Consider the following 24,801-nt stretch of genomic DNA (forward strand, 5'->3'; position numbering starts at 1 on the left):
TGTGGGAGCAGTGAACAGGCCAGCAGTGTTATCTTGCATAATTACACCACTGCCACTAATTGGCAGTTCGGCCGCAGATGCATTCAGCCGACTGATGATTATAAAGAGCGTGCTGCACCTACACACTGTGGGCAACCCACGTACAGAAAGAGCTACGTAATCTGTGTGTGTGTGTGTGTGTGTGTGTGTGTGTGTGTGTGTGTGTGTGTGTGTGTTGCAGGCAGACAGACAGACAGACAGACAGACAGAGCATCTCTCCTCTCTCGCATCAGCAAGCATCACGGGGTTTAATCGCTCTCCTTCTCCATCACCGAGGGCGTACAGGAGGAGGCGTCTGTCAAACCTGTGGAGCGTCTGTCTGTCTCTCTGTCTGTGTCCGTCTGTCTGTTTGGAAGACGCTACACGCGCCGTCTTTATAGTAGTAGTTGTAGTTTGGGGACAATAAACCGGTTTTACTGCTCTTTGGCGGAGAGCGGGGTGGGGGGGAATCTCCGCTGTCATCCCGGAAGACTCATCACAATCTCGCCTCAAAGGAAGTTGAAGCAAACAGGTGCGTGGACCACAGCTCCTTGATTTCTTGCTCTGTCTCCTGAATATAGGTATGTATATTTAAATTCTCTGTTTTAGAATATCAGCTGCTGTTAATGATTTTATTTTCCCCCATCGCACTAGAATGCAAAGGGCTAGTTTTTTTTTTTCTACTTGTTTAATTTAAATGAGGGTGATAGTAAATCCATTCATGGTTTCTGAGCTGGGCTGTAACCAGTTCCTACAGGTGGGGGGATTTTCAGCAGGATCAGACGGGGCTTCTTATATGAGCAGCACATATATTTCAGACAGAGAAAAGTAGGGCGGTGGCATCGTTTTTGTGTCTTGTCCCTCGTTTTAATACCGAGCGCTTCAGTTGATCCGGGAGTGCCTTCTCATTGCAACTGTATGTTTTTTTTTTTTTCTTTCTTTTCTTTTCTTTATTTTTCTTGACATCCTCGCAGCTGTGTGTGTGTGTGCGATTTTTGGAGCCAATCAAGCAGCCATGGACGTGTTTAAGAAGAGTTTATCTAAAGCCAAGGATGGGGTCGTGGCAGCGGCGGAGAAAACCAAGCAGGGAGTAACTGGAGCGGCTGAGATGACGAAAGATGGGGTTATGTTTGTCGGTGGGTGCTGGGAGTTCATTTGACTGATGATCATTTAATTTGAAAAGTTATTGATCATCTTTATTATTGTCATTATTGTAATTTTCAGGCTGCTGTAGTCCATCATGATCATATTTTTGGACTAATTGAGCTTCACCTGCTTGTCCTTTCAGGTACTAAAACAAAGGATGGAGTCACAACAGGTAACACTGTACATTAATGCACCTAAATGCATCTGTTCCATTCAGATGTTGGTCTGGGGGGGGGAAATCTGTCTGAATTTACACATTTTGCAACCAGCCCATCTTCTACGTCTGTAGATCTTTGGATATAAATATAGAAAATAGTATGATCTCACAGCGTCTTCTGGTGGTCAGTGACAGAGATGTACTGTATCTGTGCAGGTGAGTAAGCATCATATTTCACCAACTAACTCAACACAACCAGGCCCCAAATCCCCTGTGGGCCACGCAGGCCTTGCCATTTCTCATACATAACAAGCTGAGAAGCCACCAGAGACCGCCTTCTACAGGTATCCAGGGAAATGGCTGTATTGTAGTATCCTATACAGAGCTGCACGTATACAGTTGAGAGAGAAACATATGATGGCAGAGTGTCTTATTAAAGCTTCTAAAAGAGGATGGACGATATCCTTTCTCTCAACATTAGACTCATGATCTGATAATCTGCTTTCAGGACGTCTATAGGCAGAGACGTTGCTCTGTGGCAGCTGAGTCATGATTAACACTGTTGAACTCTATCATGGTACAGTGCACAGCATTGGTTCCCAATCCTTTCAGCTTGTTGTGGCTAAGAACTAAATAATGACTACTGTAATCAGCTGTATACGTCGACTAGTTGTGAGCAGTTTTCGTCTGCAAGAAAGCCACCTGCTTTTAAAAATCTTATTTACAACAGATCAGTTAGTCAAAACGTTTACATAAAAATTCACAGGAAACTAAAGTAAAACCAATGTGCCGATATGCAAAACCACAAATGACCCAGCAATGCAGCTCAGACAATAAAAGGCAGGGGTGAAACTCAGTGAGGACTGTTTCATGGAATGAAACACCTCCAGGCTGTTCTTGAGGTAACCAAATGACATTATAGGTGCTGATCCTGTTTTAAATAAGTCTGTAGGGCATTTCAAGAGGAGGCAGCAGGCTATTGATAACTCTCTGTAGACCATTGGTGTATTATTGCAGGTGGTAGCTTCCACCACATTTGAAATCAAACAGGCAAAATAACAAAAGAATATAGTGGAAGTTATTTAGTGTGGTTTGACATTTCATTCAGATTTATCTCAGTATATTAAATAAAGTGCTATTTAAGTGCTAAGTTAGTGATTTTGAAAGAAGAAATACAAATAAATATATAAACACCCTCACATTACGGGTATTGCAGCAACAGAAACACGTCGACAGGTAGTGATGAATATAATTAATCAATTTATTTATTTACTGGACTGTGACTATCATATTTTGAAACCTAATTGCTAGACTGGCAAGGAATTTCATTTGCAAATTCATGTATTTAATAGGAACAACCCTGTTGATTTTGGTGACCTCAGGGATTGTTCCTTTAGCACCTCCATCAGGTCAAATTAAGCTCAGTGAATAATAAAATGCTGCCATCAACCCAGTGTGACGCTCAGCATGAAAGAGACAGCTAGTAGTAGCTGTTTCCTGTTCAAATCTGTCACTGACCGTTCAAAACGAGTCACTAAAGGGGTAGCACCACTCAAATTACATGTCCTTCCCATCACCGTGAAAGCTTTGAAATCCAGTATTGTGAGATCTGTGTCATGCTTGTCTTTTTATACATGCCAGCCCTCACAGGTACTGAGACTCTGTAGGGATACACCCTTCTGAAATGCCCTCCCTCTCTCTTCTCCTTCCTCTTTTGTCCCCTCAGTTGCAGGTAAAACTGTGTCTGGAGTGTCTCAGGTGAGTGAAGCGGTGGTTACCGGGGTTACGGCTGTGGCCCAGAAAACCGTAGAGGGTGCAGGCACTATTGTCGCTGCCACTGGACTGGTCAAGAAGGATCCAGCCAAACAAGTAAGGAAGATATCTTTGATTTAAAGTTGAGCTAGTCTGATTAGGCTATTTTTCTGCTGTGATAAGATCCCATACAACAGTGTCCTCTCGTGGGCTTTGGTTCTGACAGTGTCTGACAATGTGTACTGATAATCTGATTGGTGCAGTATCTCTGTGGGCAGGTAGTAAAGATAGTTCATAATACAGCTGGTGGGCTTTGTGAGCTTGGAGGGCTGACGTTGTTAGCAATTGTTAATGTGATGTAACTATTTCATTGGTCCAGATGTTACTCCATAGTGTGGTTCAAATCACGCGATGCTGCATTCACACAATGTCAGCAGAATGGGAAGAACAGACATGGTGGTTAGTCCTAATGCTAACTTTGGAGTCACACCAAATAACAGCCTACATTAGCTGATTTTGTTGCATTATATGCAAACATTTGTAGCAGCTAGTTACCAAGTGAAATCAGATACAAACAATGTATATCTTCTATAAAATTAGCTAAATTGACTGTAATAGTAATATAGGATTTTATCTTGATGTAATCAGTGGTCCATTTGCAGCCACTCTGCCGACAGTTTGTTAATATGTCTTCAGTTCTTCTCACCAAGTGAGAGATATTGTTGACGTCAGAAATCAACATAATATAAATAGCTTAAATAAAAAAGCAACATACAGTGAGAATTAGTGCTAACATTAGCAACTTTGGGTAACTGTGTAGCAGCTAGTTTGCCTAGCTTAGCTTCCACTTGTCAAGTGGAATACAACTTAAATGGTAGAATTTGTCCTCACACATGTTGAGCGCTGTAAGGAGGCAGACATCTTTAGTTGCTAAGGTTACCAATGCTCTATGAGCTTTTTGAAACAATGGAAAAAAACATCTTGTTGGTCTATCAGTGTTTGTAGGCTATGGAGGACTATAATGTGCCCCAGTCATTTAAACACCATGAAAACTGACATTGTGTCAGTCAGCTGTTGCCATGGGAAACACCCACCCAGAGGCTCGAAGCTTAGACACTTTTTCCACAAATGTGTTCATAAAAAAATGTGACAATGCATAAATACTACAGTTATATTTTATCTTTTTTTTACACAAAAAGTGACAAGATCCAAATTTCAGTTTGACTTTAATGCTGTATGACTACACATGATGGATGCTTCTCCACAGGCATATCAATATAGGCTAGACTTAAACACACCTTTAGAAATGGTAGTTTGCAGCACAGCACATCCCTCCATTTCATGCCACTGACTGCCAGCTATAACTCTTCACTGTGTCAAAATGGCCTCCTGACCTTGAGTCATTTGTCATCACTTCTCATATCTGCTGTGTGTCTTTCTTCTCTGAAATGAAAGCCGTTATATATTGTTAGCTTTTCCTGCATTGTTCATCAGTCAGTCTGGCCTTCGTTTGTCCAGAGGTGGAGGAGGTAAACGCAGTTTACCGTAGAAAACAATTTACTGCTGTGACACACATACACAAATGTGAAAAATGATTCTCCTTTCTCCTTTTCAGTGGGTTGTTTTAGTCTATATTTTGATATTTTGCTGTCTGTATATTTCTATTTCACTCTTTCCTCCTCTTTAGCTTTAGATTTTGCTAGTTATTCATGTAAATTTTTGGAGATACAGTCAAGGTCATGTCATTAGTGTTTTTTCAGGAAATTGGGTGCTTAAGTAATGAGGTGGGCATGCAGGCTACAGGATAATTTTAAAGACATTTATAGATTTAATATAATATATTTAGCATTATAATAAAATAAAATGTTGTCAACAATTTAGTATTTCCCATGCAACATACATGTGGGATCTAAGACATTTTTTCCACATGAAATATCACATGTGCAACAGCACTGAAGATGTAATCAATTCACATGAAAAACCATATGTGAAACTGCATTTCACACATATGGGTTTTTTGGGTGTATATCTAATTGTATCTAATGTGCATATAGGTTAAGGTAACGTGATACAGAACAGTTGGTGGTGATAGTATGATGTGCAAAAAAAAGTTAGTGGCAAAGAAGACTGCTAGCAAAACATTGTTGTGAGTGATGCAAAATGTGCAATATTCAAAAAAGTCTGCTTTACAAATGCTTTGTGGAGAAGGAAATACCTTCAACAATTTTTTAGACTACGTGTTTTGGATGAAAAACACTGCACGTAAGTGCGAGTTTTGTTTATTCGTAAGAAAACCTCCTAGGGCACCTTTAATTAAACTTGCAACATGTGCAAGATCCTCACCTTAAATCACTACATTTCACTTTTACTTAACACCAGCTCTTAGAAGTGCAGAGACTCTACAGTATCCAAACAAGACAAACTTTACAAGAGGAACAGATGGACCTCATGCTCATGCTCTTCTTTTTTTTTTTTTTTTTTTTTTACACTAAGAAACACTAGAAACACTGCGATCACTGTTTGCTTTTGTTGTCAAACCATAGCAGTTACACTTCACCATGCTTCCACTGTTATATATCTGGATTAATAAGGTGTTAAAATCGGATGTTATTCTGAGGGAGGACTAAATTTGCCTGTAATTACCCTCTTCTCTCATAATATCACTGTGAGTAGCAGGAAATGATAAGCCAATCAAATATTTCCCTGGGCAACGCAAACACTGTTGACTGTTTGTTGTGATGCTCAATCTCCCGTCCCTTAATTAGCGATGAAACACAGGGGAATCCATAACAACAATTTAGACACCAAGCGATAACAGCACACACACACACACACACACACGCACACATACACACTTCTTCAGCTCTGTTTTAATTGGCTGTGATAGGTTAAAATTTCCAATAAAAAGATACCAAAGACAGTACAACTTTGTCACCTGAATATTATGTTTTTCAGCAGTTCTTTTTTTGAGGCAATCAACAAATTTTCACCCTAACTGTTCTTTTGTTGCTGGGAAAAAAAACCCATTTCATTATCAAAAGATGGTATTTTCCCACAAACACCCAATCAGATCCTGTTGTCTTTCGTATCAGTTAGCAGCTAGATAACTAACCGTGGTGTACACCTTGAGGGATAAAACAGCGACGGCGCTCCACCTGGAATGCAATTGGCCTCATTATGAGGAACCCTGACAAGCCAAATTGGCAGATACAACAGACAAAACAGATGGACAGATGGAGAGTTTGTGGACTGACTGATGGGAAGATGGTGGAGTGGCTGATAAAGGAATAAATACACAGATAAAAATAAAAAAAAAGACGGGAGAGATTGACACGCAGACAGCAGCAGATTGTCCTCATTTAACCATCATTCCCAGGCGGCTCAGCCATTCAACGTCATTAATATTGATTTCATTTAAAAATTGATGCCAGGTTGAGAGCGAGCCCATCAAAGGTTGTCTCCTGTGTCTGACACACACACACCTGCAAACAGATAATAGTAGGACGCCGAGTCTTGATTAATCTCCTCATCTGGCTGTTTCACCAATTCATCAGCTGCTGGTGACTCATATGAGGAGACACACAAGCCAGAAAGGTAGAAGGAGAGGAAAATGACAATGAGATAGAGTAGCAGACAGAGTGGTGGTGGGTGGAGTGGTGGACACCAGAGGAGGACGATACATGACAGAAAATAGAAAATGGTCTCAACAAACACGTCTTATTGCTCAGATCTTTTCAGCAACATGCAATAAAAGAGGCTGCTGTATCCCCAGGAAGCCATTTTTACTTGAAAATTGCCCTGAAACAATGCAGTCATTGTAGGTGAGGTATTACTTTGATTTCACTTTGGAAGATTACAGTTTACACAGACATTTCAGGTTTGATTTGTCCTTAGAAAAAAAAAACGCCCTGAACAAATCTTAAACTTTTGGCCAAAGTTTAATCTGACCACAGGAAACATAAAAGGTGGCGTTTATTGGCATACTGTAGTCCAAGTGTGTGTTTGGGTGTGTATGTGTGTCTATTTACACAAGCACGCATCTCTGCTGGCTCTGCTGGGCGAACAGATGGAGGCTTGATGGGTGGTGTTAAATGCAACAGCAGGAGAAGAAGGTGCAATAACTTGTTCTAAGGTTATGTCAGCCGCCGGTGAGCGCGTCACAGACACGCTCACACGTGTGCACATCGACGCGCTGTGACTGCTCCCCATTAAGGAAGGTCATTTCAATGGCACAATGTAATCAAGGCATTTTAGCCCTCCCCCACCATTATCACCCCATGCCTCAACTATTTCTCAGCTGCCCACTCACTCACATTGACCACCAATTGTGATGACTGTCATGAAATGAGTGCAAGTGCCTTTTAATGTATGACGGGACAAAGCAAGAGTGGGGGGAATTCTGTATGTTGTTTAGACTCAAATTAGTTGGGTCCGTCGCAAGTTGTCCCTCTGCACACTTTTGTGAAGGCCATGACAGATAGATGTGCCACAACCAACTAGACCCACAAATGCATCATTTATACCTGCCCTTCAGAGTGACTCATAGCACTGTTTTCTGACCAGCAAAACATCTGTGTACACAATCATCACATTCAACGATACTGTGGCACCATGGCACGAGTGGACTACAGAGAGGGGGGACAAAAGAGGATACTATATATATACTTATTATAGAGTGTCTGCCAAAAGAATGTAATGTAACTAGAAAGACTGTGCAGAATCTAATGAGTAGATGTTTCTCATTGATGTTGTAAAAGGGTCTGAGTGAAAGAATGATCAATCAGCACAGAGCAGATACAGTCCATCTTCAATCTTTTGTCAGTCCAATAGTTCAAATTCCCAAAATATTCAGTTTACCATTGTGACTTCTGTCCCCCACTTTTGTTGATCAACTAATCAATGAACAGACTAATTCTTGAAGCTTTATCTGTGTCATTTTTTTTATTTGTCTACAAAAACAGTTGAAGAAGCTTTTCGAATGTGCTAGCTATAAAGAAAAAGCAAAGGGATTTAAAATGCTCAGTATGTGCACAAATTCATGCACTCTTTGCTGTGTTCTTCGTTTTACTGAGAGCCTGAGTGCACATATAAGCATATTAAATCCTCTCACATTTCTGCTTTCAACAGCCCCTCTCCTTTCTTCTATTGTATATTTCCACATCACACATATCTGCGTTTTGCTTTTTTGCAGGGTGATGATGCCTCAGCAGCACAGAATGTGGCAGAGTCACCGGTTGATACTGACCCTGCTGATGCTACAGAGGTAAGGCTTCGCAAACAACCGGCTGACATAAAAACTACAGCTTGTAAGTGATAGGAAGCTGCATTCAAAGTTAAAGCAGGAACAGCTGATAGACAAGACAGCTATGTTCTTACAAGAGGTTATAATACGCCCTCTGGGCATCGCTGTTTCTTCACCCTCTCATATTGGACTGAGGTGAGACTGGACACTGTTGCAAAGTGGTATTATTAGCATGCTAGCCTCAGTAGAAGAAAAGTGAGTTAACCTTGTCATTGCTTTCCACTGCTAAACTTGCAGTGTTTCTTCTAGACTGCTTAGTAAACAGCTGTTAAAATGCTGGCTATGTAGCAATAGCAAAACCGTACATATAGCACTTTTAAATCTGTCTCAATTGCATATACTTTTTGTTGGATTGTCCTCCAAACCTGTTTAATAATCTTACAGTGCTGAAAAACAAATAAACATCTCTATGGTGCTACATTGCTAAGGACAAACACTGACTTTAAGCACAATGTGACAGCGGCCAGAGTAATAAATAACCCATCTAACATTACCTCAACTGGTTCATACAGTTCCTGAGATTTAATGTCATTATAATGTATGAAGATGTTTCATTCAAGAATGCTCACATCACAGCGATTTGTATAAAGGACAGTGAATTCACAGCCCACCTCTTGTCCCTCTTCTCTCTCAGGAGGACAGCGATGACTAAAATGGCTGAGAGCTTCACAATCAAAGATCAATGACCGAAACATTCCATGTCGCTCTGCCAAGTCCCGTTGTGCCTCGTTCTGGTCTTTTATGGAGTCTGTGCCCAACATCTGTGGGTGTGTGTGCGCGTTTGTGCCGTTATGTACGTCTGTACAGCAGTATATGTATAAATGTTGTAGAGAAAGAGAGATGTTGTGTGAGTGTGTATATGCGTGTGCCTTTTGCACATCAGTCCTGAGAGGGACCTCAGGTGTGTGTTGTCTGCGACCGGCTGTCATTTACAGTGACTCCCTCCCACTGAGAAGGCCACCCGGTCAATATGTGTGGGTGCATGCATATGTGTCTATATGTCCATTTTCTGTCAACTGTGTGCTATGTCAATAACTCAAACACGGAAATATACCACAATTTACCACTTCAAGCACCTAAGTGTCTCTATATAAATGAACAATTTACAGTGATCTGGTTGAAATGGAAGTATAATGATATTCTCTATTTTTGTCTGTATACTGTCACTGTTTTTCGCGGTGGACTATAAAGTGCTGAGCTATTTGTGCATTCATACTGTATTTTTTAAGTTATCACTGCTAAAAAAAATAAATATCATACTGAATGGACTTTTGAAAAACCAAGAGCATGTAAACTACTATTCAGCTTAACTGCTGTGATATGAATTTATTTGGATTTAAGTGTTGAATAAAATATGTAAAAAGTTTGTGGCTGTTGAAGTTTTGCTCATAACGCACATGTTATCTGTCTGTTAACATGGGAAGTCAGTAATGTTTTACATATGAGAATAAGTCTCTGTGAGAAGTAATGATGACTATACAAATGTATGATTAGTTATCTAAGGCATGCAGAGGTAATATATTATAGATGACGTTTTACTGAATGAAAAAGCAACAAAAGAATATTGAAAACATGCAGTCTCTCTGTGGAAACAAGCAAACATACACTCTGAGGATAACATTGCCCTGTAACCCTCTACTAGGGCATGTTGTCACCCTGAGGCAACAGAAATATTTTAACTTTTAACACAGAAATATCTCATTAAATGTTTCCAATGAGTCAAATGATGAGCTGAAGTCAACAGTGTTATATTTTGGGGATAGGGACACACAAGAGGCAACATTCCAGAAAAGAACTAAGATAAATGGACAATTTAACATAAATAAAAATGACTTGTTGGAAAAAATACAAGCATGCGCACAAATCTCTAAAGAACCACAATAAATGTCTCTTCATATTTGTGTTCTGACTTTTGCGTTTGTTTTAAAATTTAAATTTAATTTATATCATGTTTTGTTAATGATTGCATTACACACCATACCTTGCTCAGTGATGGAGACATGGTATGATGCACAATGATTTTGGTCAATGTTTTTTCAATCTACTACTGTACAGAAAATAATTTAAATAGTCAATACTAAGCACACAACGTAACATTAATAGTTTCTAAAAAAATTAGAGAACTTAAGAATAATATGAACATGCAAATGTATGTAAAACAATGCAAGCAGTTCATCCTGTAAATAAATTCTCTCAAGCATAAATTAAGTTAATGTGCACACTGTGATGCCTGAACTCAGTTGGACGTCAAGTAATTTTATCCCTTGTTATTCTCTCATGAGACACTAAAAAAGAGAACAGCCAGTCAATCCCCTGACAACAGCAACAATAATATGTGTGTAAGTGTGTATTTGTGAAAAGCACGCATGTGTCAGCTAGTTGTGAAACAATCATCTGGGGCACAGCAGAGGACAACATGTGCTCATGCATCGATAACAAGCTGCTGTTTTTCAGGATTTCAATATCTTCCAAGGATTTTAGCGATATGAGGATTTGTGATTAGATGTACTGTTATTTTTGGTGCATTTTCATCAGAGGAAAAATTTGTCTTTCTGAATTTGGTTTAAAGTGAGTAATAATCCTGTCTGTGGCCACTGTACCAACCAGTGTGTTATTAAAATGAAGCATGTTGGCCTTGACTATGTGCTGTACCCAGCTGTCCAGCTGCAGGCTCTATGGTATGTGTAATAAAGAAAGAGGAGACAGACATGCACTTACAAAGGTCCATCCTTGCAACCTGCACCTCTGATATTTTTCCTCTGGGAGACAGTTCTGCTCCATTAACACCACGACCACCAAAGGCATCAGCAGCTTCTTCTGAAAGGTGTCCCTTTAAGCATCTCACCACCTCTGCTGTGGTATACTGCTCACTACACACCTGTCTACAGCTGCACATGTACAGAAAAAGGAACCTTTACTAAAGGTAGAAATATTAAAAATAATCTCCTCCTGAACATGAATTCACTCAAAAAAACATAGCTAAATATCAGTACTTCCTAGAAAAGACAGAGAATGACTCACTTAATTCTCAACTCCTCTCTTGCATTTCTTACTAATGATTTCAGCAGAGAACCAGGAATTGCAAAAACACTGAGGCATGCAACTCCTGGCAACAGCTGTTTCCTGGAGCATCCCTGCAGTCTCTGTGTAGCCAGTGACTCCTTGTTGTTATTGTTCTTCAAAACATCTCGCAGGGAGGTGCCACGATGACAACACAAATTTGGTATTTTTGTTTATTTCATAATTCTAAATGACACCATCCAAAGTTTCATATGTTACACAAAAAAGAATCAAGTTTAAATGATAGGAACAAAAGTATGGGTTATCAAGTGGACCCATGCATGTGGAGTAACCCAAGATGGGTACGGAGATACACTGGCAACATGAAGGTGGAAAAATACAGGGGCTGAGGCACTTCAGCAGAGGAATGCTGCTCTACAAGAGGAGTTCAAGGCCCTGCAGGCATTAGTGAAGAGTATGAGGTTAAATTAAAGGTGATGAGAGAACTCAGTAATGCCCTGACCAATGGGAAAGGGGCAGCTGATGCCAAGCAAGGATGCTTTGAAGAGGAGATTGAGAGACTCAAGGCAGAGAATGAATCTGAATGAGGGTCCTGAATGGTTGTAATATATACAGTATATCAAAGGACTGGTGTGTCTCACAGCAGTCATTGTCAGTTTTCCAGTCTGACTGCTTTTCTTTGCATTGCTAAAGGAAGAGGAAAGGGAAAGGGAGAGAAAATGCATCAGGAGTTGACGGCTGAGAACAAGTTCCTCAAGACGCTTGCATATGGACAAGGTGAACACATGAGGGGGGGCAGGAAGCTGAGGCTGGATGCAGAGATTGCCACCTACAGGAAACAGTTGGAGGTGGAGTATATGAGGCCTGTTATCATCACTGGGTTGCAGTCCGATGAGATGATTCAAAAGAAAAATGATTTAAAAAATGTTAATATTATCTGTAAAATCAGATCAGATCTCCTATCTTCTAACCAGCATAAACTGAATAATGGCAGTCAAGCCATCTTGTGTTGTCACAGGTAACTAAATGTCAGTCCAGGCTGCAGAAACTTTTAAATCCAGGGTCTAATTTAATACTGAATAAACCTTTAGGATGACTGTTGTATAATAAGACTTCAACCAGATATTAACTATGTGTATGTATCCCAAGCAGCAGCAGCAGCAGCATCAGTCACAGAGAGAACAGATCTTTCAGTACCAAAGACCAAATCAAACTTTAACCAGCTCCTCCTGTCAGACTAGTCAAACCATGCATGTAAGTTGTATGTACCAACCCACCACTGAATGCCTGCTTCCTGATTGAATTCTTGGCATCATGTGAATACAAGGTGGCAAGGCATGTTGGGAGATGTTTAAACTGTCATACGATGAAGCCTCTGACCTCATTTGAACTCATCTGAAGTTTTTTAGTGATGAACAAAAGGAGGGCAATGTCCTGTTTCTTTCAGTCTTAACTAATACCATGAAAAGAACAAAATTATCAACTGATTCTACTAACAAGTAGAGACTACCACCACTGATCAAACATGATTAGAAACACATTAAGAGACACTGGTACACTGGATAACATGTTCCTTCATCACAACAAACATGGGCTGGCTAAATACTCTGCTCTAAATACTGACCAGATGTACTGCGTAGTACAAAAATGAACTACTTATTTAAATTTCCTTTTGTTAAACAGTTTTTTATAAATGAATTTGATTGTAATTTGGATGTTATTTTTCACACTTCAGGTTCCTTACCTAAATGAAACTACTGAAAAGAGAATATTTTCTATGAGGATTATTCCTTTAAACTTTTAAACACTTGTTTTAAAGAGCTGAGTTTCTTTGTTGTGCTACAAGCCCTCATTTCTGTCAAATTAAGCCATTTTTTTTTTTTTTAATAAATAAATATGCAGTGTTTGTGACCTATTCTTAAAGATGTATGTCTTCAGCAGAAACAAATGTGTTTGGGGCTGAGTGCTACAAGGGAAGATACTGAGTGACAGACTAACAAATCTGAGAATAATACAGAATATCACCAACCTTATTATCTAAGCCACCTAGTAGGAAGTAGTTGCTTATCAACATGACTAATTGGATAAAAATGAGTAATCACAAAATATGTTTAGTCACCCCATGACTAAACCTTGTCTCAATTCACTGACGTATGCCTCACACCCACTTAATTGTACTAAGATAAGATGTATTAAGATAAGGGGGTCTAAAGCTGCCATTTTTTTTGTTCGTGGCAGCTTTAACCCTTCTTTGTCTAACCATCTTTCCTCACACATTCCTGTGTGGTTGTGGGTTAATCATCAGTAACTCTCAGTAAAGACATCCACTGAACTTCCAGTAAAAATAAAATGTAAAAACAACTGTTTAATGAAGATTTATGCATGCGCAGTCTCTGTCTGTTCCTTGTGTATTCACATCATGAGGTTTGCATTATCAATTCCTCCTCTACCACAGCATTCGACTGTGAATTAATTTTACATTTTCACTGTGGTGGGAGTAACCCTGACCTTACTTTACTAAGCTTGACTGGAACATAAGACACCAATAGAGATAAAGTTATTTATTTTTCCTGTATTTTAGCACATTAGAGCGATGGATTCTGGTAGAAAAAAAGGGAATGGAAACCAAATATTCACTGCTCTGTTGACTGACACTTCCAACAACAGTATCCACACTCACGTCAAACGCCTCCGTCAGACTATTTGACAACTTGGTGTGCAATCCTGACAGCTATTTTCTCAAACAGCATAAAATGTGTGTAACGACAAGTGAATTTGTCCTCATGATAAAATCAAATCCATACAGTTCCCAGTTCTTCAACTTTCAATAATGCCCAGATTGTTATCCAAAGCTGAACAGGAAGTCCATATGAAAGGGAACAGACAATGGAGAATGAAAATCTGCACTTCACTTCCTCTTCTTCCTCTTTAGGGCCTTCCACTCTCCCTCCTGAGTAGCCAAACTGCCAAAGAGCTCCTTGACCTTCCTCTTTCTCTCTGCATCTCTGTAACACAGAAGGTAGAAAAGGTTAGAGGCTTGGACCAGGAACATTTTAGTTCACCGCCTCATAGAAATTTCAGTTTTATCCGCACCTGCTCATGACTTCATTGAGCTTTTCTCTGGCCAGGAAGCGCGAGTCCTTCCTGATCTCCCTCAAAGCACCCTTGAACTCCTTCTTGTATTTGTGCTTCAGTCGTTCCTTCTCTCTCTCCTCTCTGGTGCTGCCACGCTTCTTTCCATAGTCCAACCTGACAAATATCAAAAATGTTGAAAAAATGTGAAATAGATGCACTACCAGGAAATGTGCATATTTAATCCCAGCTTCTGGGTGGGACAATTGATTTTCACATAGTTAAACAGGCTTTCGATTCATTTCATTATTACTTACACTTCAACAATTTTGGGTGTGAGCAGCTTCAGAGGAATGGGCTTTTTCTTCTCAAAAACCAGTCGAATGTGAGTCACTGGGGCACTGCTGATGGCCTCCAGGATCTCACTGTGAAGCTCCTGCAACAAAGACAACAAATATTAGCATGAAATAAGACACTGCTTCCAATGAGAATGATACAAACTGAAAGAAAGTATGAAATTTTGCTGTGACACCAACCTGTAAAGGCTCTGGTAATGTGTGGACTGAAAGATGTTTGGAAAGCAGTGTTCTGATTGGCTGGAAGATGTGTAGAAAGGATGTGAGGTCTTTGTAAAGCAGGCAGCACTGCTTCACCAAGTCCAGGCAGGTAGACAAACATATCAGCCTGTGGAGAGATACATGAACACAGATGAACAGATAATTTTATTATTTGCTATTCATCTCATGGTTATTAGTCTCCTTGCATCGCTTGTTATCACTAAATAATCAACTTAAGCAGTAATAGCTGTTTACTTACCTAGAAGAAATGTTGGGAAGTTCAGCATCAAAATTCGCTCCTTGACTCGCCAAAAATTGTCTCCAGTGGTGGAAAGTAACGGAAATGTTTTGCTTCTAGTTCTATCACTTCTTTTCTTCCACTCAAATGCTGCTAACCAGTTCGCCCGTCTCGTCACTTTCCGATAACAACTCAGTGTAGCATCCAGACTGCCCGGAGAACGTGTATTCTAACGTCTTGTATTATAAACGCAACAATGGCAAGCAACCATCACCACCACTCGCTACCCAGAAGAAACCACGTTCGGCAGCAGAGAAAACTTACAAATAGCCTCTTTAATGTGGGAAATGAATTTATATACAATCATATATCAATCATATGTATTTTGCCTCTGGGACAAATCAAAGATAATTTGCATATCCCACAAGGCTCTTGCATGAGTTGCAGGTATGGCATTCATTTAGATAAGTGAAACGTTACCATGTGAGGAAAATATGTTCTCGTGTTGCAAACTGCAGTTTGCAATACGAGAACATATGGTGAAACAGACCCAAGTGTGTTTTTCCTGTGAGACATGATTTTTTTTCACGTTCACCATCATCGTGTTAACTTGGTCATGAATGTCCAAAGTTAATTTCACTCAAAACCACAAATGTCAACCTCATGGTGGTAGAGTAGAAACTTTCCTACTGACTGATAACTAGGTTATCTGTCAGTAGGAAACATGGTCTGTGCACCATGGATGTCTGTACAAACTTTCATACCAATCCATTCAGCAGATGTTGAGATCTTACACAAGTTAAGTGAAACATTTGACCTGCTGGTGGTGTTAGACACCACAGTCATTTTGATTCATCCTGGTGACAACAAATGTCTGTACAAAATTTCATGGCAATCCATCGATAGTTGTTGAGATATTTCAATCTAAACCAAAGTGATGAACCAACCAACAAAGCGACACACCAATATCTCCATCCCTAGAGTCACACCACTGGCATAGCTAAAAACAACCAAATGAGATGATAGCGAGTCTTGCACCAGAGCCCTGCATAGTCCCCTGATACCAACCGTGTTGAGAATATTTGATGAGGAAATGACAGGTCAAAGAAAGACCGTGCCACTGCCCAATATGCCGTAGCTGAGCAATTTAGTCATTTTGCTGCACATCTTGTAGAGTCCATGAAAAATTCATGCTGTTCTGAAGGCCAACACAAGTGCAAAACACTACAACATACAAGAAAAATGTTTACGACTTCCAAAGCAGATACTATATGTAGCTATCTACATAAACTGCTGCTCGCCATTACTGCATGAGTTCAAATTTTCTTTGCTAAAATACGTAATATGTATTCATCTTTACACAATTAGACACACTTTCACTTTAATGCAGTGTACATTCACTCTGTCCTCCCCCTGCCCGAGGCCTGCTGTGTCACCCTGGCAGTAATTACCACAGCTAGTTCACTCTTCACACACAGCTGCTGGTGTGCATGTGTCACTGTGCGGCCTGAAGGAACGCAGAAATTAGAAAATGACTGGGCACCAGGTGTGAGGAACTGGAGTCATGCTGGGGTTCATATCAGTGTGGAGGAGACTGTACTGGATCAGACCGCTTACAGGTCATTTACTGAAGGTGTATTTAGAGTTACACGAAGACCTAGTCGGAGTCATTATGAATTATAATACTGTACAACAAATAAGTGAATGCTTTTAGTTAACTATTACAGACAAAACACTTCATGATTTTGAATCTTTGTGATGAACATAAGATCAATAAATGATTAAACTGGGGATATTAGAAGTTTACTCCTTGTGACAAATAGGTTTACTTCTTTTTTATTTACAAACATACCAAATAAATGGCATTAAATACATTTCTTTCTAATACAACCACCTATGAGTCCAAACTTTATGGCATGTTATGGGTTTTAATTTTAGTTGAGTGGAAATAAAAATGTATGTTCTCACAAACTGTGCACAACCATGGTCCTCTGAAGGCTGTTAGCAAGCTTTGCTTTGTGCCCACACACCAGCTGCTGTGTGAAACCATGCTGGCGACTCATCAGAATCGCACGAGTGGATGTATCAGCACTGAGCCATACAGTCAGTACAGGTAAACAGGCTGGTTATAGGAGAGGTCTGTATGAGTGCGTGTTTCAGTGCTTCAGTTTTGTTTTCACAGAAAAAACAATGAGCTTGTTTTTTTTTCATTTCTACAAAGATAGACAAAGATAATTACTCAGTCTCACTTCATTCCTTCGTTCCTGTCTCACTGTTTCATTCTTCATGGTCTTATTCTGGTCCAAACTGAACATGAAAAGCTGTGTGAAGACAAAAAGTTTTCTCACTCTTTATCTCCCTCCCTCTCTCCCTACTGTGCCTGTAATTGTCTTCAGGCAAGTGTTCACTCCTGTTATTACATGGTACTTTTACATACATACACGCATATTTGTCATTTCTGAATGTCAAGTCTCAAATGGCCAGCTGTATATACTGATGTATATACACAACATGTCTGGAAACTCCTGTAGACAGCATTGACTCAAATGTTGTAATCATTTCGGAGCAGTGAGGCAATAAGCCAAGTTTGAAATATGTAAAACAATCTTCTTGCCATTAAAATCTTAGAGACACGCCTGGTTTAACGATAGGTTCACATTATTTACTTATTAGTTGCTCAAATCATTCCTTTTGTTCTGGCGTCCTGACATGCCTCCAAAGTACAAGATTAGAGACAAAATCTACTGTCCTTGTTCTATAGCGAAGCACATTAAAAGTTCAGCTGGATACGAAACTTGAGTGGCATGATACAAATCAAGTGGCGTCTTGAAAAAATATGAAATCTGTCCTTTAGCGAATGTTAACTAGCATTCATCAATAGTAGCCATGACTCTAGTATAATATGCAGATTTAATGTACAGACACGATGGTCGCACTTCTTAATTCTCATTTAACCTTGTACTAGACATCACTGCACTAGCACCGGAGTAAATGATGAGCTGGTGGCAGCTTCATCTGGCGCCTAACACTCACCTTTTACTTCACTTGGGGTGGGTTGAGGAATGAAAGTCTATGAATATATTTCTGTTATTTGCAGATTTCAGGGCTGTCTACGCAGCTATATTTACATTCATATTTCTATGCTACTGCAAACAGTCCTGTTATTTTATGCTGTGGCTACAATTTGTAAAATATATTTTAAGTAATATAGTTTTTGCCAACTGACTTGAATAATGTCAGATCAGTTTAAGGTTTTGGGGTTCTCCACGCATACCACGCACTCACTCTTACCTGTATTGGTCTCTGTCGAGGTCATTTTTCAGTTCCAGGTGTTGTGTAGCAGACAGTGGTAGGGCTTTCTTGCTCCAGCTCTTGCAGGACTCTGAGTCTGACAGCACCAGCAGATCACTGTTCTTCCCCGATGGCCTAAAAGGTGGCACAACGGTGTAACCTGCAACACAACGCCAAAATCTGTCAGTTCTGAATACTGGCACCAAAACATGCATCACAGAGTTGCAGACAAGTGCTGTGAAACATGAATGTGCAGCTACCTAGAGAGGTCTTGTCCTGCACAGCCAGGTGTAGCGTTCCCGCCAGGAAGTTGATGAGCTCAGGGAGGAAGCGCTTGGAAAAGGAGACGTACTCCATTGCCAGACAGCACAGCACTAAACCTGAAGTTACATCCTGTAGTGATCTCACTGGACACTGAGGATGCACAAGTCATAGACAAAAACACACACAGGTATGATTATGGCACTAATACTGAAAACAAACATCCATTAACCATGAAGAGAAAGTTGTGTTATGATTCAATGTGCTTCAATATAACTGCCATGTAAACACTTCACATTCAGCCACAGCTCTGGAAAGAAAACAGTTTTTTTTTTTTTTAAACACAGCTGTTGTGATCTGAAAACTTTATAATGAATAAGTGAAAATGTCTGTGGGATATATGGGGAGAAAAGCATGAAAAAGAATAATGACTAATGAGAGGATGAGGCCTGGATTCAAACAGAATGAGACATGGTGAAATCCCATTAGAAAATAACAATGATGAAGTAAAAAGAATAAAGAACACACAGTTAGGCAAGAACAATCCAAACAGAATAAAAACAACACACACACACACACACTGAAGGACGGTGTACCTTGGTGAGAGCCTGGCTCATGTAAAGGAGTGCTGGAGTTGTAACCGGGTGTCTGAAGTCTGAGGTAGGAAACAGCAGGGCTGTCACCTTCAGGTAGATGAGCTTGAAACATACGGAAACACAAATTCATAAAGAACTGCATTTGCATTTGTTTTCATATTTGAGCAAACACTTTGCATTTTGCTTTTAAAATTATTGAAATGCTCACAATTGATTACTAAAGCAGCTGCTGCTCAAATAATTGTTGCAATTCTAAGAAACTCTATACGCCCTTGTGAACATTAACATTGTATTCACAGCAACTAATGCATACCATGTCTAATGCTGGGAAAGCAGCATGCCCTTTGACTTCAAGCACCTCCTCCATGCTGTGAGCGGCGTCTCCGAGGATGCTCTGCATAGCCTTACAAGCGGCTTCTGGAAACATCTGACACAGAGCGTACAACTCTCTACAGAGAAATAAAGAAAACAACAGTGAGATACATAAAGAAAGAAAGGATTAAATGTTTATATTCAGATGGAAGAAAGAAAAGTTCCTTTCTGAACTCACGGTATGAGTTTATCTATGGTGGGGAGTTCAGGTGGAGTCCGAGTGGCCAGTTCTCCAATGTACTCCAGGAGAAAGCCAAACAGTTTCTGAGACAAACAGAGAGATAACACTGTAAGGTCATACAGCACTAAACATATTCTGAAAATGGCTTAAAAAAAGTGCCACACTAATTTATAAAAATAACACCTACTGAAGCCTACCTGCAGTTTGAGCTTATTGCCTACAGCTAAACTGGGGTGGTTGCACTTCTGAGTCCTGGCCACTATGAGGCGCTGGTTGTCAGGGGTGTGGCCATGGAGCAAATCTTTCAGGTCGGAGCAGCTCTCTGGAACTGGAGAAACACAGAATTTAGGTTTATTACAACACTTTACTCACTTCACTCATTTTTAAATGTACAATGTCTCTATTTGAGATTAAAAAAGAAAAGGCAAGTTCAGAAATGTTTCTAAACATTAAACCATCTTTGTGTTTTATATCTATTCACCAGTAAATGTGTATGGGAGCTCTGCTTTCGCTGCCTCCTGCTGGGCTTTCATCTCCTCTTTGCTCAGAGTCTTCTTCGGTTTGGCACTGGTCTCCTTCTCCTCCTGCTTTCTCTCCTCATCCTCGCTTTCCTGCTCAGAGTCCAGGTCCGAGTGGCCATCTTCTTCTTCACTGCCTTCCTCCTCCCCATCTCCCTCCTCCCCATCTCCCTCCTCCTCCTCCTCTTCATCATCTTGCTCCTCTGCCTCTGATTCATCCTCCTCATCGCTCTCCCCCTCCTCTCCATCTTCATCCCCATCTCCTTCAGACTCCTCTCCAATGTTCCATTTTCCATCCTACACAAACAAAACATAAATGAACGAAACACGTTAAAAACGCAAAAACAAAAAAGTGAAGAGAATTCCAGAGAAAAATTAACCCACAAACCCTGCGTATTGTGCTGTCTCATACCTGATAAGACAGGGTCTTCTTGTCATCTTTATCCAGGATGAAACCGTCATTGAGGTCATCTGCAGACATGTGGATCTGACTCTGTGGACTGTCCCTGACCTCATCTCCCATCATCCTCCTCAGACGGTCAGCCTGGAGAAAGCACAGAGCAAAAGAAATCCACCATTGCACACAGCATCAAAACACATTAAGACTCATTACAACAGCCTCCTGGGACTGTGAGCATACCTCTAGTTTCTGCAGCTTCTCCGTCTCCTCCCTGGCGAGCTCCTCCGGGGTTTTCATCTTCTCCGAGGGCTGAGCCTTCATCTCGAAGCCGAGCTCTCTGACCATCATGTCGTACTCGTCCAGCTGGAACCCGCGGAGGAAGCAGAGGGAGAACAAAGAAATATCAGTCTCTGCCGCTGATGAAAGAAAAAGTGGAGGGACAGCAACATTCTGCTGATTGATCGGTGCATCCCTAACCTTGGGCTTCTCCTCTTGCTTGGTGGCTTGTTCGGCTTTGGGCGTCTTTTTCACCATCAGCGCCTGGATGCTCCTCCAGTCCTGATCCAGCTTCTCGGTCAGCTCCTGTGCCTCCTCTCTTTGCACCTGCCGCTCTCGCTGAGAAAGAACCCAAGTGTTAATCATCTGGACCAAGCCACGTCTCCTCTAGAGTGTCGCTACAACCATTAGCCAATAAAAAGGCCATCAGCTTCAATGAATACAATAAAAAGCCCACAAGACAAGACAGCTTAACAGACTTGTTAACACATATCCTCTAATTATAAGACAATCACTGATACAAATCCAGATGTTAAAGAGTCTCCATCCACAGAAGTGTGTGTTACCAGCTCACCTTCTCCTGCTTGGACTTCTGGATGAGCTCTTCAATGAGTTCCTGCCTGGATTTGGCCCTCTGGCTTCCCTCCTCCTCCTGCTGCTGGTCTCCTGGTGTTTTCTTTCTGAGGAGGCCCCCTGCTCCTCCTCCCCCGAAGTGGGAAGCAGTCAGCTCAGCTTAGGTGAAAGGGAGAAATACTGTCATTATTACATAGCAGCTCTGTCATCTATAATATAACTGCTCTAACCTGGGAATGATAAACCCTACTAAATAGGCCATCAGGTTCATGAATGTTGTGTTTTGATAATATAAAGCTGGTAAATCAATACATTCTAATTTATATTAATTTTCTTGTCAATTACTGAGAGAGATACACACACAATAAAAAGTTACTCTGTTCATGTAAATGTGATTGAATTTATGCTAAATATTGACATTTTTACACCATGATAAGTTTAACTGAGTATACTGATACGTCCCAAACACAGAAATTTAAGAGTGGAGCATTTTATGATGATAAGAGGAAACAAGCTCAAGGTATCATATTACTTAGTGTTAAAGCAAAAATCTGCCCGCAAAGGCTCAATAAAAACTTAGTTTGGTGTTGGACAATACTCACCTGACAAAAGTCCTTTTTCTTCTGATTCATCGTCACTATTCACGATGTCATTGAATTTCTCCATTTCAGCCAGCGACTGGCCATAATGAGTCAGCTCTTCCTCCTCGTTCAGGTTGTATGCATCCTTCTTTTCATGGACACGCTGAGAGACAATGCAAAGTTAAGAGTTGGGCATACACCATGAGATTTTAGTTAGAGAGAGATCAACAACTTAATGCCTCAGATAATGACATTCTGAAACATTAGAAACATTTACAAAAGTCTCTGCTTGGTCTCACTGTGTATAATGACAGGAAAAGCTGCTGCATGGAAGATGAATTATGATACAACAGTAATAGAAATGACAGGGATATACCACTAAAATTTCAGAAGGCCAAAGCTACAGAGTGAGGTCAAAGCAGGGACAAATAAAGCATTAGATAGTGATTACTAAATTTGTTTTCATGTCAGGACTTTATGTCTGCTGTGTCCCTGCAGGTAATACAAATACATCACCACATCACTGACCTGTCTCTCCATTGCGAACCTCTGTAGGATTTTGTCTTCAGGTGCCATCTTGGTGTCATACTCTCCAAAGCGTCTGTCAATGAATTTGTTGGACTTGTTCTTCTGTTTGTATTCCTTCAGCAGGGTCTCTTTTCTCTACAGGTCAGAAATGAACAACACAAATAAAGTATTAAAAGGATGAAATGAAATTAACCACACTGCATGTAATTGCTGCTCATTCACTCTCAGGCAAGATCCCACATGCTGCAAAAACACTTTCTATTTCTAATAAAGTTCTAAATTTGTTCCCTTTGAAAAAAAATTGCACATGTTCCCACGTGTGTGTGTATACATACACACAAAGTCATAACATAGAAGAAAGACTTGCAGATTCCACTCGTGCCCTCACTTTAACTTGTACTTAGTTTTGATCATGGTTTTTTTTACAAAGTTCTCGGTCACTCCTGCAGAAAATCCCAGCGTGATGCTGTGAGCACCAGGCTTCACAGCACAGATAGTGTTAAATGAGTGGTGAGCTGTGACCCATGGCTGCCAGATACAGTGTTTTACTCAGGGGCTGTCTTCCTCTTCTTTATTCTGCCATAATGCCCATGTTTGTCTCACACTGGCATTCTCCACTCCTATGGCTTTTAGCAGCTGCAGTTCCCTGGGTGTTTGGTCAAAGAAGCATTTCAGTGGTTTAACCAGTGCCTACATTGGTGACAAGTTATAGCTAGCTCAGAGAACTTCTAAACCACTGTATGAACATGCAGATGGTGTCTGATGCCAGAAACAACTGATTCAACAAATCAGTGCTTAAGGACCATTAATTTGATCTCTTAAAATCAAATATTGTGAATCTATTGTGTCAGATAGTATGAAACCACAGTAAACGTTTAAAATGTTTCATTATGACCCTTTTAAACCTAACATATAAGTGAAGACAAGTCACCAATATGTCCACTAAGCTAAATTAAAATGAGGATTTACATACAGTTACTTGTGGGACCCTGGATTTGTATGAAGGGCTTTAAATACATATTAACAATGTTTGTCAATTTAACATATTTGGAAAAAGTGTGATGGTGTGACTGTATGATTGCTTGCAGAGAGTCAAAATAGTCTGGTGGAAGTGTGGAGTAACAACATGAGACTTTCTCTTACCTTATTAATGGCTTTGGATCGAGACACACCAGGCAGACCCACATCATGCTTGGTTTTTCTCCCCAGGATATCAAATTTCTTCCTGTTAATTTTCACCTCAAAGGGGTTGTTTTTGATCTCAGTGGAGGTCTTGGTCTTTCGGACCTTGTCAGCAAGGTTTCTCTTCTTAGGTGCCTTCCCCATCTGTGGCAGAGTAGTGGACTAATGATCAAACATCCACAGTTGCATTTCATAATCCTTAAAGCTGTGTTTGTATCAACTCTCAGTTGGGTGTTTATTAAGCACACCTAGCTAAAACTAGATCTAAAACAGTCCTCCTTCAGGACAGTTAATAACATTCAGTTTGTGTTGACACTGTTTTACAGAGGTGTTAATAAAGTAAATCTATAATCTATCTAGTGCAGATATCTAGACCAATATGCGTGACTCTTATGCACTCATCAAAGAAAAAGTATTAAATATAGTTTGAATAGTTTAAAATATGTGAGAACGGCAAAAAGTGAAGCTACCTTATAGCTAACTACCTTCGATATGAACCGAGAACAGTTTGTAAACAAACTAACATTATCAAACCGACGGAGTTTACCTCTCAGTCGTGTTGAGGAGTCAAGTTATTGAAGCCAGGTGGGAAAAAAACATGGAGACTGAAGCTCTGCCAACGTTAAATTTAGCGAATAATATTATAACATTTAACTATCCACGTTGTTTCAGTGAGTTTCCATTTCCAGCGTGCACAGCCTGAGGTCAAAGTTGAAAATGAAGGCGCAGACAACAGCGACTTCCGGTGCAAAATTGCCTACAGCGCCTCTAACGTTCAG

The 24,801-nt window shown here is 40.3% G+C and overlaps 2 protein-coding genes across 3 annotated transcripts; one reads left to right on the top strand and one right to left on the bottom strand.

The window, feature by feature from the left end:
- The first annotated feature begins 221 nt into the window (after positions 1–221).
- On the top strand, positions 222–9,741 carry LOC108874055 (alpha-synuclein). Of its 2 annotated transcripts, none has more exons than XM_018662428.2 (6): positions 222–599; positions 993–1,154; positions 1,307–1,336; positions 3,048–3,190; positions 8,265–8,336; positions 9,010–9,741. In XM_018662428.2, the coding sequence occupies exons 2-6, from the start codon at positions 1,034–1,036 to the stop codon at positions 9,025–9,027; spliced, it is 384 nt and encodes a 127-aa protein (XP_018517944.1). In that variant the 5' UTR covers positions 222–599; positions 993–1,033; the 3' UTR covers positions 9,028–9,741. The 2 variants fall into 2 exon arrangements, with proteins under 2 accessions (XP_018517944.1, XP_018517943.1); XM_018662427.2 differs by having other exon boundaries at positions 223–550.
- A 4,000-nt stretch (positions 9,742–13,741) lies between these two features.
- nop14 (NOP14 nucleolar protein homolog (yeast)) lies at positions 13,742–24,739 on the bottom strand. The gene is made up of 19 exons (XM_018662423.2): positions 24,570–24,739; positions 23,984–24,166; positions 22,841–22,975; positions 22,334–22,475; positions 21,733–21,890; positions 21,360–21,497; positions 21,123–21,245; positions 20,895–21,026; positions 20,446–20,779; positions 20,162–20,292; positions 19,962–20,047; positions 19,725–19,860; positions 19,412–19,513; positions 18,815–18,968; positions 18,555–18,714; positions 15,005–15,152; positions 14,786–14,904; positions 14,490–14,645; positions 13,742–14,401 (listed from the first exon to the last, which is right to left on the bottom strand). Exons 2-19 carry the CDS (start codon positions 24,164–24,166, stop codon positions 14,305–14,307), a joined length of 2,634 nt encoding a protein of 877 aa, XP_018517939.1. The 5' UTR covers positions 24,570–24,739; the 3' UTR covers positions 13,742–14,304.
- Positions 24,740–24,801: the final 62 nt, after the last annotated feature.

This window comes from Lates calcarifer, linkage group LG9 (genome assembly GCF_001640805.2).
Source record: "Lates calcarifer isolate ASB-BC8 linkage group LG9, TLL_Latcal_v3, whole genome shotgun sequence".
NCBI classification, from domain to species: domain Eukaryota; kingdom Metazoa; phylum Chordata; class Actinopteri; family Centropomidae; genus Lates; species Lates calcarifer.

Excerpts from the sequence above, each read along its gene's own strand:
- LOC108874055 (XM_018662428.2), top strand. The coding sequence starts at position 1,034 with ATGGACGTGTTTAAGAAGAGTTTATCTAAAGCCAAGGATGGGGTCGTG. Across the intron at positions 1,155-1,306 it reads AGATGGGGTTATGTTTGTCG|GTACTAAAACAAAGGATGGA; the intron begins GTGGGTGCTGGG and ends TTGTCCTTTCAG. Across the intron at positions 3,191-8,264 it reads AGAAGGATCCAGCCAAACAA|GGTGATGATGCCTCAGCAGC; the intron begins GTAAGGAAGATA and ends GCTTTTTTGCAG.
- nop14 (XM_018662423.2), bottom strand. The coding sequence starts at position 24,166 with ATGGGGAAGGCACCTAAGAAGAGAAACCTTGCTGACAAGGTCCGAAAG. Across the intron at positions 21,891-22,333 it reads AGAAAAAGGACTTTTGTCAG|CTGAGCTGACTGCTTCCCAC; the intron begins GTGAGTATTGTC and ends CTTTCACCTAAG. Across the intron at positions 19,861-19,961 it reads ACCATAGATAAACTCATACC|AGAGTTGTACGCTCTGTGTC; the intron begins GTGAGTTCAGAA and ends ATTTCTCTGTAG.